A 13,929-nucleotide genomic window follows, 5' to 3' on the forward strand; every position below is an offset into this window, starting at 1 on the left:
CCTGCTTTCTCTCCCTCCGTTCTCCAGCTCCTCAGTGGGTTTCCCACCTTCATGGTCACAAAGTGACTGTAAATAGCATTTAGGGTATATGTTTCCTGGCACAAATCTGGAAATAATTAGGTCTACAACCCTGAGAGTTGAAATAACTCTTGAAATTAAATGTCTCTAGCTCGGATTAGCCTGACTTGAGACATGTGCCCACCCCCTAACCATCCCTGTGGCCAGAGCAGGGGACAGGCTGATGGACTTCAGCTAATTAGGAGTCATAGCCACAGTGGCTGCCTTGCACAGCTCCAGGGAGTCGTGTTCATATATCTCTGAGAAATGGATGCTGGAGAGCCACTCAACACAGTAGCAGATGACTGTGAGCCCTTTGGGAAAAAAGTCAATGTTTATACTGGAAGTCCTTCGAGCTGGGAAGACGACAGCCAGCCACATTAATAGTAGGCGAAATCATCAGGAAAAATCCAAGCCATTAAAAATTTTCCTCATCCCTGAACACTCCCTTCCCCAAATTTTTCTCTGGGTACCACCCCACCTTGGTTTGTGAATCTGAAGACCAAGAAAGTCATCTGCGTCCAAGATTTTCATGTCCTGAACCCCTCTCTATTGTCAGCTCAGGATGGTGAGGTTTCCCCAGCATGCTAGTGAAACCAAACATGGAGTGCCTTCTAGTCCTGAGATCACATGACCATTTAGAGTCATGTGATTTTACTGAATGCGCCCTTCTTCTCTTCCTGGTTTTGGAGTCTGTGACCCAAATCATCATTTTCCTCCTTGCCTGTGGCTGACTTCGGCTTTTACTAATGGCTCTGCTTTGCCCAACAAATGCTGATGTGTTTCTAGCCTCCCCTCCTGTTCCTATTTTCCTGCTCCAAGTTCTCAAAGGCTTTAAGTACTGCCTTATGTGGATAACTCCCACACATAAACTCACTCCAACCCCCTTCATATGTCCAGTCCCCTCCGGGCATCTCTAAGTTAACATCCATAGATCTCTCAAACTCAGGCATTCAAAGCCAAGTTTATTGTTATTATTATTCTACTAAATCAGAATAAAAACCAACAGAAACCTGCACCTATCTGGACCAATGGCGCTAAATGGTACGAAACCATACACGTACCTGAGACAGAAACTTCAGCAGTATCCTCTACACCTTTCTCTCCTTCACCTTCCCTATCAATCAGTGATGTAGCTCTTTCTTTAACATTCTTGCTCATGTCCCCTAATGTATCCCATGGTGTATGCCCAAAGTATCTCCCTGGATTAGGGCTCTCTTCCCCCAGGTGGCCTCTCTGTTTCCATTTTGTACAATGTCTGCACACCTAATGCACAGGAAATGAAATAATAAACATCTGAACAAACCACTCCCCTACTTAAAACCCTTCAGTTGTTCCCTAATTGCAAAGCAGTTAAACCAAACTTTGTCTAAAGGGGATGCTATGTGATCTAGTGAACAGTGTCTGCAACAACTTCATTTAAGCTGAGGTGGGGAAACTGAAGGACTCCATAAAAATCTGCTTTTTGCTCCTTTTCCTGCTTCTATTCTTGCTAGGACCTGCACCCCACCCTACTTTACACGTGCCTCGAATGCAAATAGTGTGCATCCTCCTTGTAAGGGAAAAGGAGTTAATGATTTCTTTAGAATAGATCACATCTAAGGAAGGACCAGCTGAGAATGACTGGACAAAGCCATCATATGTGTGTTTTGGTTCACCAGCACTAGACATCTTGACGCCAAGACCCCCTGGCTCCAAGGAATAACACCTAAGCCCTTGTCTTTGTTCTAATCAGTTCCTGGATGTCTGAGAAGACACGTGCACTAGACCACTGTCCTCAATAAAAACTCTAGACCTCAAATATAGATGAGACTCTCTCCTTTCTTTTCTGAGTCTCCCAGACTCTCTGTCTGTAGCTACACTTTCTATACCTTCAATAAACTCTGCTTTCACCTCTGGCTGGCTCACGTTTGATTTCATCCTAGGCATAGCCAGGAACCCTCTTTGCTTGTCCTGTGGGACCAACTTAAGTCCTCGGACCCAGCCTGCTAGCATCAAAACCAGTGAATGAGATCAAGTATTATAGTGAGTTTCAAATCCAGTTCCTCCCTACTCCTTATATCTATCTCTAGCACTATCCTCTACAGCAGATTGTATCTTTGTCTCATTTATTGCTCACAATAGCTTTAAGAAGTAGGTTCTCATATTATCCCCATTTCGTAGGCAATGACACTGAGGAACAGAGAGATTAAGTAGCTTGCTGAAGATCATACAAGTAGCACAGTAGGCAAATAAATAAATTATGGTTGCCTAACACAGGAGTCCACTCTTTTAACCATCCATCCAAGGGTTACATTTCTCAACTTGGGCTCCATTAATCTGCCCAGAGATAGGCCAAAAAATACATTGAAAGTATTTTCTATCTATCTATCATCTATCTATCTATCTATCATCTATCTATCTATCTATCTATCTATCTATCTATCTATCTATCTTGCTAGGCAAAGGATCCATACCTTTCCTAAGATTCTCAAAAGAATCCATGGCACAAACAAAATGGATAAAAAGAAGAAAAGAAGATCTACTCTATGAATATAATTTGTAGGGGCTGTAAAACGACTTCTAAAAAATCTTTCTTAGGAGATTTTGAAGGTTGTAGAACTTTAAACATTTTTTTAAAGATTTTATTTACTTATTTATTTACTTACTTACTTGAGAGAGGAAAAGAGTACATGCATGGGTGGGGGTGGAGCAAAGGGTGAGGGAGCGGGAGTGGGAGGGGGAAGAATCAGACTGCATAATGAGTGCAGAGACTGATGTGGGGCTCAGTCTCAGAACCCTGAGATCATGACCTGAGCCAAAACCAAGAGTCAGACACTTAAGCAACTGTGCCACCGAGGTGCCCCACTTTGGAGCATTTAGGTTACCATTGTCTGCTCATTTGAAAACCCAACATATCTACAGATTATTCGCTGTATTTATTAAACTCCCTTCCAATAGGGTGTGAACATGGTAATGGAAAGACAAGAGTAGTGGGTTGTCCACAGAGCTGGGAGTGGCAAATGTCCCTGTAGCCTAAAGGTCAGGTATGCAATTGAACCTACAGGTGTGGGACAAGAAGCTTACCTTCAGGGCACCTGGGTGGCTCAGATGGTTAAGCGTCTGCCTTTGGCTCAGGTCATGAACCCAGGGTCCTGGGATCAAGTCCTGGATCAGGCTCCCTGCTCCTTGGGAGCCTGCTTCTCCCTCTGCTTCTCTCTCTCTCTCTCTCTATCTCTCATGAATAAATAAATTTAAAAAAAAAGAAGAAGAAGAAGCTTACCTTCAGCAAAGCAGGCAAAATGAAAAGATAAAGCCTGAACCACAGGGAGTCCTTCTGGTAATGCCATTTCTGAAGCCCAGTTGTTTGCAGGGAAGGCTGAGTCACATTCAGATTCTCCCAGGTACAAGTGTCTTCAATTGACATGGTCATCTTCTCCAGGCCTGGATATTTGTGAAGTGCCCTGCTTGCCTTGATTAATGACTCTCTCCATAAAGCCAGTCTTGATGATGACATGACAAAGCTCCTCTGCCCCCATGTGCTAACAGTACAGCAGGACCATTAGCTGTTGGCAAGGATCCTAAAATTGCTCTGAAGATGTAGAAGAATTCTAATGAAATGTAAAGCATTCAACAGAAAGGAACACAATAGATTTTTCAAAGCTCATGTTCAGTACATCCACTTAACAAACACTATCCCTATTCAGGAAATACAGGGGAAAAATCCTTCTGAATCTGTCATTATCTTTTCTATATTTTCTAAATTTTATGTTATGAACATGCACTATTGCTATTAGGGAAAAGAATTCATAAACATTGTTTTTTTGATTTTTCTAAAGTCAAATATTCTTGTGGTTCTCAAAAGTGGTTCATTTCCAGAATCAACAGGGGAGAGGTGTTGAAATGCAGATCTGCTGAATCAGAATCCCTAGTGCTGGTCTAGAACCTGGGCAAGTGGTGTCTCAAAGTCCAGAAAATCAGAAGTCAAGGCTTCTTGCTTATAATGGACACAGTTGATTCCCCACCCAATACATATCCAATCTTTCCCTTTTTAATAGCACCCAGATTTTATTTGGGTAGGCAACTCTCTTCTTATATCTTTTTTTTTTTCCCCCAGAGTAAGCTCAATCCTCCCCTTACTCAAATAGTGGTTCCTAGTTGGTTTAAATATAGCATGTGACTTATGTAATCAGCATTGATCTCCGGACCTGGAATGCTGGGACATAAACCCTCTACACGGCACCAGAACTGAACAGAAGCCCCAAAGCCACAATGCCTATGACAGCCAACTTTAGACCATGAGGAGAACCAGGCTTAGGAAGAAAATGACACCTTTTCTTTCTAGTGGGGACCTGGAAAGAAACTGAGACCTTGGTGCTACCACCAAGTTGCTGGATCAACCAATCAGGGAGCCTTTGTTGACTTTGGATGCCAGGTACATGAACCAATAATCTTCTCCATTGAAAAGGCTGGCTCTATTGTACATGTGTATATAATATGTGTTGTACCAGTCTTTGGGCCCCTAACTTGAGTACAAGGTCTGTGACAACAGAAACAATGTCTTGTCCATAGCACACACTGCTTTACTCTAAGGGCTATACAATACCATCCTATACACTACAGTACACTACACTATACTATACTATATCATACCATACCATACCATATCGTACCACTAAACTGTAATGTCTGCTATACTGTAAGGGCTCAATGAATATTTTTTATTAAGAGTGAATGAAAGATTGAAAAAATTAATAATAGCCTTTATATTTATTCAAAGAATACCATGTGTTGGTGAGGATCTAGGAAAATGGAACTCTGATCACTGTGGGTGGGAGTGTCAATTGGCAGGATCAGTTTGGAAAACTGTTTGGTGGTTCTACCTATAAATACTACTATGACCCAGCAGTTTCAACTTTGAATATGTATCTATATACCCTAGAGAAATGAGTGTACATGTCCACCAGAAGACTTATACCATAATGCTTAATAGCAGCTTTATTCCAAAGAGATAAAAATTGGGAATAAACCAATTGTCCATCACCAATAGAATGATATGGTTGAAATATACGCATAATGGTATATTATGAGTAGCAGACTACTCAGCAAGAGAAAGAACAAACTATTTCTACCCAGGACGACATAGATGAATCTTACAAATTTAATAAATGGAAAAAGCCACACACACACACAAAAATCCATACTATATGATTCCACTTATGAATTGAAGGTAGCAGAAGCAGAACTGCCACCCTAAAATATTTCCTCTTTGACATAAGGATTATTTTGAGCTGATTATTTTTGAAAAACTGCAGACACAGAAGGAGCTCTGAAAACATGGCAGAGTTACCTTTTTAAGGGAAATTTACATTTATAAAGGAAATCTCCATTTGTAAGAGTCTCCCTAACTGCAAGAAAAGGATGACTCTAAGTCACAAGGAACTATTATCAGTGGAAAAATCTAACTGAAATCTGCATAACAAACCTTTTCCTCATTGACTATGCTTTTCCTGGTACCCTTCTATACCTGGCCTTCTCCCCCACAAACACAGACATCTTTAGTCTTTAGCTTGTTAAAAAACAAAATTCAACTAAGTAAATTTAAAGATCTAATTGGGTTATTTTCAATGAGTCATGAATCGAGGAGCATCCCATCTGGCAAATAAGAAGGAACTCCAAGGAGTTGTACAAAATGGAAGACTTCTATAGGCAGCAGGGGCAGGACATGGAAGTTACTGATAGAGAGTTGATTGTTTCAGGCAAGGTCACCTTTTAGGGGATGGTGGGGGTTTATCAGGCAGATTACCTCACTAGTGCTGATCAGGAAATTCCAGATGGACTGGTTAAGAGTCACATGGTTGGGAGAGGCTGAAACTACAATTAGGTTAGGTATTAAGTCTTGGTTTGATGACGTGAGCTTAGCACAAGTGACTCCACTTTGGGCATATTGTCTCTGTCTCTCTCTCTTTCTCCTCCTTTTTTTTTTTTTTTTTTTTAACAATTCCCCCTTTTGATCAGACTCTAAGCTTAACTGAGAGATGGGATCAAAATGCAAAGCATTAGCACCACACTTAGCTACCATACTGGAGGTCTTACAATTTTTTTTGATCTTGTGTGTTATTCACAGGTCACGATGTTTTTTGTTAAATCTCTGCAGTGGTTAAAGATCATGACTTCAGGTTCACATGTTAAGCTGGTCATTCTCTTTGCTTCTTCTTTGACAGTCCAGTCTTAGGGAGATCTGCTTGGTGGTCAGTGGCTGCAAACAGGCATTTAAAGCTTTGGAGAGAATACAGCATGCCAAGGAGACCACTCTGATCCTTGTAAGCAGGATAATTCCCAATGTCTGGAGTGCACTTCAGAGCTGTGGTCCCCAAGACCTAAACCAGTCAGAATCAAATAAGTCAAAGGAAGACACTTGTCAAGTGACTTGTTCAGTGATCTTATTTAGCTGAGTTTCAACTTCCCCAGAAGAGCTAATCCGGGTACAGCCTGTGGTGTTGACCACAGCACAGATACCTCACTGCTCAGCTAAAAGATAATTAAAGGCTATCCTATTAGCAAGAACAACTTTGGCCAGCGAGTCTAAGGATCTTTGTTGGCAGCTATTGCTATGGCACAGATTCTGCAATACTTTCCAGAGTTAAGGACAGTTTCTTGATCATAGCCTCACTCATGTTCACTCCTAACTGGGGGAAACAGGGACCTCCAAAGGAAGCAAATCCTGAATGATGAAAGCATCCAGGTAGGTCCTTTCTAACTTGACAATGTAAATTCAGGGGAATCAACCAGTGAGGTGTCCATCCATTAACAGCTAGGGGCACTGCCTAGCTATCTGCCAGCTATCTGGGCATCCATAGGCCCAAGGAGGATGATAACCACCCCAGACAAAGATTAGTCCTGTCAGGGCACAAACCACTCCTGCTAAGGTAGCACTCCTTCTAGCATCATGGACAGGTCAGAGCTTTTGATGACAAATCCAGCAGTCTGCAGGGTTACCCCCCTTTGCAATGGCCTAGGAGATACAGATGATGGTGTTCTCTTCCCGGCCAATACCAGATTAAAGGAAAGAAAAGAAAAGAAGAAAGCGTTTCACGTCTAATTAAACTAATTAATAAGTGTTGATCCAGTGTCTTGGGTGGAAGCAGTCTACATTCTCTTCCTCATCAGTTTGATTTTGAACACTGCAGCTGGAACTGACATTCCAGTTCCTGGACTCTGAAAGAGCCTTTTTTAATTGGGAGATGTGGACCCTGAAGTCCAAGTCCCTGAAATTTGGCTGCCATCTGGGTAGTGAGGAGGACTTGTATAGTCCCTTCCAAGAAGGTTAAAGGACAGACTTTGTTCTTAGTGACTCCAAATCAGAAGGGTGGGAGAAAATTGGAAATGTTAGTTTGGAGAGTTGTAGCCAGATACTTGAGGAAACTAGGAGAATTCATAATCTAGTCGAGTTCACAGGTATATAACAATCCCTCAAAGACAATTAACAGGGCTAGAATCTAATATCCATATGGTGCATACATAATTTTTCTATGTCTCTCCATTTTTTAAACCAAGATAATCACAGTAAAACTAATTTGCTTGCATTAAATTTGACCAGATTATTTACAGAAGTGCAATAAGAATAGTGACATAAGCTCTTTTTAAGACTGCTTTGCTATAACTTTTCATAAGGCACCTCATATTGAACTCTTAAAAACCTCTGAGGCCAAGAAGCCAAGCCAAGGACTTGCTGTTAGATTTTATTTGCAATACCTACAGTTTGGGTAAATTCCTCTCTTCCTGTGGTCCCCCCAAATATCCTGAGGTTCCCTGGCCTGCCAGGAAATGATACTCCTTACTCGCCTACTAAGGCTGCCAGGAACTCTATAAGCAAGAGAGTAGGCTGATTTTTCCACCAGTTTAACAAGCTATCTGGTCAGTCCGAGTCTATACACATCTCTCTCAAATATGACATTCCAGTCAAAGCCTTGGCAATGTAGCCAATGTGTCCTATTACAAGGAGAATAGATTCTTATTTAACTTATGCAAATAATTAACTACATCACCATGAAAAGAGTACTTAAGAGTTTCTGAATTCTGAAGGGATCAGGTAGGGAGAAAAAGTGAATGTTTCATCTTTGTTTACAAAGGTATACTTTCCCAACTCGCTGGAAGTCATAGATACTTTAGGAGAAAAGGTTTCCTTAAATCTGAGGAGGGGGGGAACCCAACATTAAGGAACCAGCAATATTTCAATCAAAAAGTCATAAAAAATTATAATCATCATCCTCCCTTCATTCAGTCCCATATAATGAACACTTGTCTTGCTTGGATCCAACTTTCCCATTAGTTCTGGAAATTCTTACCCAGTTCATTTTTATGATCTCAAAGTTACTGGAAACTTGTACTTGTCAAAGCCCTTTCCATGAATCTCCTCAGAGATGAAACACTTTTGCGGGAACATTTTGCAAAAGTATCTGAGTAAAATAATAACTCTCATTAAATGACAAAGGCTGAAAAGTGTCCATTGTTAAAGATCTGATGAGTGTTCCTTTGATAAGGAATTATAGTCATTGTTATGATATACAAGATTTTAAAATAATAACTGGAATCATGACTGATAACATTCTATCAGGGCATATCAGACTTCCAGGAATTTCAAACAATTTCTGGAAAATCTATAATGTATACCTCTACAAATACAACATAAAGAAGGCTTAGTATTACTTCTTTTTTGATGATGCTCCCCATGTAATTTAACCTATCAAATATGCCTAATTAGTTTAATATTTCTCTTTTTATAGGGAGAGATAACAAATCTTTTGTGATTTTCCAGGGGCCCTCTGGTAAAAAAAATCCCAAAGTTACTTCCAGGCCAAAAAGACTTCACTTAGAACTAGATATTTGGCAATTTTGTCAAAAATATCAAAAGGTTTTGAAACACTTGGTCAAATAAGATCATGGGTCACTGTGAAACAATACTTAGTTATCCATTTAACCAATGTGATAATTAGAGACTTCACAGGCAATCAGAGAAAGTTACGTAGCTGTAAAAAATGAAAGAAAACAGCTGTTTTAATAGACAAGACTCAGTTTTCTTAAGTAATCAAAGACCTAATAAGGACAACATGGAATATAGGAAATTATTTTGATAAGACACAAAATCTTTGTTTTCTAGGCAGATTACTTAAAAGGTAAAGAAAAGTCTTTTACAATTGCTTATCAAGAGCAGATCAATAGTTAAGAAGAATTTTTGTCCTTTTAACAGAGAGAAAACCAAATTCTAATATTGGATCGGTTTACATTTTTTTTTTTTTTTTCAATCCGGTTTTCATTTTTTTATTGGGTCTCATTCAGCAGACACTGCGCCAAATGAAGGTCTTATGGGGGAGCCGCCACTGCCCCCCACCCCCCATCCTGTAGAGCACGAATCAGCCCATCAGGGTGATTCCCATCCTGCTCGAAGCCCAGGTACTCCATGGACACCATTCAGGAAGTGTCCATTGTTTGAACTGTTTCTTCCAGCACCTCGATTTCCAGGGCGGTGACTTTTTCAGTGAGGACTGCAGTGGTCCCTTTCTCACACCTGTACCGGCCAAACCTAGTCCCCTTCTTGTTGGGCACTGAGTACGGGCGGAGGAAGTCCAGCTTGCTCTTGCTGATGACACAGAGATCAATGTTACTTCCAGATCCCAGGTCGTTGAAGATGCCAGCTGCAATGGCTTCACTCACCAGCTTCTTGGCTTCCTCCTCCTCCATATCTGGCCTAAACTTATCTTCAAACACAGCCATTGCTGCCAAGGAGCCAGAACCCATGGTGACATAAGGCAACTTATCAGTTGATCCATGAGGATAGATGCTGTAGAGGTGAGGTCCAGTAACATCTACTCCCCCCAAAACTAGGGCTGCACCAATGTAACCTTGATACCTGAAAAGCATCTGCTTCAGCATCCGATTGGCTGTCACAACTCTGGGAAGGCGGCCAGTGGAGAGGGAGTGGAGCTCCAAATTGGAAGAAATGAGCTGGGTTGTCATGTCTGTGTCTGCAGCTGTCCCAGCACCACAGCAATAAATGTTAGGAGATATGAAGTATATTTTTGAACAGTTCTTGTCCGCAACAACCATCCCTTCAGTTGCCCTTGTATCTGCTCCAAGAACTATGCCATCCTTATAGACCACCCCCGCGATGGTCGTGCCAGTTTTCCGGGCCGCTGGAAGCCTGTACCCTTTCTTCGCAAAATCGGCTTCCAAGACGGCATTTCTGCGACAGTTATCAAAAGAGAAACCTCCAACCGGCCTCTCGTAGACTGACACAGCCGCCATCTTCCCGAGAAAGTTGGATCGGTTTACATTTGATATAAAAACTCATTTTTGCTACTCAAATACATTTATTTTCATCTTAGCCAGCTTGACCGTGCATAAAATTCTTTTCTCAAGATTCCTTTTGCAACAAACCTTCTACAAGCTTCTTTTTTACATTAAGATTTTGTCCTGTTTTTCCCCTTTCCTATGCTGAAATAACCAGCCTCACTTTTATGACAAAATTACTTTCTTTTCCCTCAACAAAAATGCATTTTCATTCTTCATACTTTCTTTTACGAAAAACACACATCCTACTTTCCTTGCATACAAAGATGTTTTCCTTATTATTTCTAGTAGTTCACAAATTTTAAAATTTTTAACTCTTAAAAACCTTAAATTTTAGTGAAAATAAAGAAGTTAATAACTGTGAGCTGTTACACCAGCATTCTTTAGATCGGCAAATTTATGAATACATTTCCTAATTTCTAGAAGCATATGCTTCCTTAAGCACAATTTTCCAGTGCAGCACAAAACACCTTTACTAACAGATCCAAGTATCTTTAGTTCCTTTGTAATGTGAAGCCAAAAGCAGGTAAACCTATGTTCGGTAGCTAATCTTTCAGTAATTAATATTTTATCTTATTTGGAAATGAACTTAACTCATTATTTGACTTAATTCAGCAAAATTTTAAGTTTCAGGTAACCAAAAAGATTTTGGAAACTATTTTTAAGTAGGCACAACGTAAGACATAATTATTGCTGAAAAATTCACCTAGAAAACTCTTATCCTTTAACTCTTTAACTCTTATTACATAGATCCTTACATCTATTTAATTCACTTGTTCTTAACAATTATTTTTCAATTACTGAGCAACACTTCATGAGACATTAGACAAAGTCAGCCATCATCCCAAGCTATTCTGAGGATTTTTTTGCTCACAAATTTTGTAAAAGATGACATGAACTTATTTAAACCTTAGTAAGCCCAGAATAGAAGTCTTACATTTAATGCTGATAACTCTGAAGACATGGCTGTTTTGATTAAACCAAAAATAAAACAGAACCAAAAAACTTAAACTGGCTTTTATTTACCAAAGGTAATCTCAGATCATGTGAACTTGAAAAATATTTGGGTTAGTTTCCATTGTTTTTGAGAGTTTCAGGAATACTTAATTCATGTAAGCACTTAATTTTCTTTATACCAATTAAGTAGAACTCTTTTTACAAATTAATTTTATAAATTAATACTATCCAAAGATAGAAAGTACTGGGCATCTACAGCACATGTATAAACACAAACATACAGATGCAAACAAGTAATCTCATAGAAGCTGTGGAAGCTGTGGACCAGATTTTGGGCAAGGGAGCTACCAACAGGTTTGCATTTTTAAAAATCTTCCCCCACCCAACATCTTTTTCTTGCGAATGGTCTAGATAAGAGTTCATGGAGAAAACCAGGTAAAACATTTACCTCTCAAGGGCACAGGGGAAAAATTCAAGCTCCTCAAGGAAGACTTTTGTTCCCTAAGGCCAGAATTTTTAAAATACTTAGATAAATGGGGGAGGTTTGGGAATCGATAAAAAGGATAGGCGGACTTTGAATTATTTCTGAAGACACATTTCTGGTTTTGCCAAGATCTGTACAATAAGGAGAGTTGATTTTAATTTCTCAAGGAATTGGGTCACAACTTAAATGACATCACAGGTTAATCCACCCATCCAACCACATTACCTTCAATTTGCTTTTTTATATCAGGGAAAGATTTCCAACTAAAATAGAAATCAAAACATGTCTGTGTTCTGGATTTAGAGCTGTTTGTCTTTGGAAGGTTTTACACAAAAGCTTCAAAGGGTTTTTCGTTTCCTCTGGATACACAGTTTCAATTTAACTTAGTGGAGAAGGCCTTTAGAAACGTTCCCATCAGGCTTTACGTATCAGCTTCTAATTTGGCCAACTTCTAACCACAGAACTACTTGAAAAATACTTCTAAATATCCTGTCAGGTTTCAGCCAGGACAAACAGTAAGCATCACTGGAAGCATTGAACCCCGTGGACTCAGGAGGTATCCCCAAAGAAGGTGCAAAAATGTTCTTCTCTCTCTCCCTTGGGTACTACAGAGACGTGGGAGAGCTGACTTTCATAAGAATTCTCACCCTTGGGGCTCCTGGGTGGCTCAGTCGGTTAAGCGTCTGCCTTCGGCTCAGGTCATGATCCCAGGGTCCTGGGATTGAGCCCCGCATTGGGCTCCCTGCTCCATAGGAAGCCTGCTTCTCCCTCTCCCACTCCCCCTGCTTATGTTCCTTCTCTGGCTGTGTCTCTTTGTCAAATAAATAAATAAAATCTTTAAAAAAAAAAAAAGAATTACAATAGACCATCATCACAAAAAAAAGAATTCTCACCCTTAGCTGCCTTCTGCCGATTTTCGCAGGATCCCATCTGCAAGCTCCAAGTGGAGCTTGAAGTAAGAGTGTAGCTCCAGTATTTACCAAAATTTGTCAAGGTTTACCATTAATTTTAATTTTACTTTCCTTAGCTGTTTAAGGGAATAAAGTAGCAGTTTACCAGAAAAATCCTCAGAGTCTCATCATCCCTAGGAGGGCCCCATACAAAGGCCTTCCTTTGAGGGTAGATATGGGAGCATCCGTAAGGCCACTAACTTGGCAGACTTTGTTTATGGTCTTGTTCCAAAGTCCTTTCAAAGCGCTTGGCTATGATGATGAGTTCAGTCAGACCACAGGCCTCCCATTTTATTTTCTGCCTTTTCTATCAAACCACTAATCTCAGGAGGTAATCCACTTACAAAAACTCTGAGGATCCTCTCCAGGTTTAGGAAATGTTTTAACTATGGTCCTTGGTTCAGCCTTTAACCCAAGAGTAAAGGATAGCTGAAGAGGATCACCTGAAGCTTTGGGTGGTCTTATTTTAAAAGGTAACTGTTTAATAGTCCTTCAGAGTGGAAAGGCAGTTAAGGAATGAGTCCTCAAATACAGCATAGAAAGAAACAGAAGGAGTTATGTCAGTCTTGTACCTGTCTTATAGTCTTTGGTCATAAGTATCTTTTATTTCTTAATGTTTCAGTAGTCTTTGAGATGAATCTTTCAAGGAAGTTATTGTACAATTTTGAAATCTTTTGGAGGCTCCTGCATGCCCATTAAAATAGCTATCCCGTCCTGTTTGTTTTGATAACCCTTGCTTTCAAGTCTACCTCACAAATGATCTTATCTTATTGGAATAGTCCACATGATGGCCATCGTAATTGCAGGCTGTTTATAGTAAAATTGTGCCGTTCCTGTAGATATTTATAGCTCTGGGGATTATAGTTCTTAGACATAACATAAGATAAACAGGTGTACCAGAAGGTGGCACACTCAACACTTTAGCTTAAGGATCCCATCTCTTTTAGTTAAGCCTTTGGGCCTCTTAGAGCCAAATGAATACCTAAAAGAGCCAAGCTACTGGGTTGGGGATTGTGTGGTGTTTCACAGTGAACCTCACATTACATGTAAATTTTCTTGAGGTTGGCGGGTGATGTAGCGTCGACCTAACCCATTCTCTGACCAACTTACCCTAACACAACAGTTTCAGAATTAGATAGTGAACACTCTAAC

At 40.1% G+C, this 13,929-nt stretch overlaps 1 protein-coding gene across 1 annotated transcript; it reads right to left on the reverse strand.

The window, feature by feature from the left end:
- Window positions 1–9,342: 9,342 nt before the first annotated feature.
- On the reverse strand, window positions 9,343–10,349 carry LOC116635307 (proteasome subunit beta type-7-like). Its single transcript, XM_032409220.1, has one exon. It carries the CDS (start codon window positions 10,339–10,341, stop codon window positions 9,508–9,510), a length of 834 nt encoding a protein of 277 aa, XP_032265111.1. The 5' UTR covers window positions 10,342–10,349; the 3' UTR covers window positions 9,343–9,507.
- Window positions 10,350–13,929: the final 3,580 nt, after the last annotated feature.

Source organism: Phoca vitulina, unplaced genomic scaffold (assembly GCF_004348235.1).
Source record: "Phoca vitulina isolate PV1807 unplaced genomic scaffold, GSC_HSeal_1.0 scaffold10, whole genome shotgun sequence".
Classification (NCBI taxonomy): domain Eukaryota; kingdom Metazoa; phylum Chordata; class Mammalia; order Carnivora; family Phocidae; genus Phoca; species Phoca vitulina.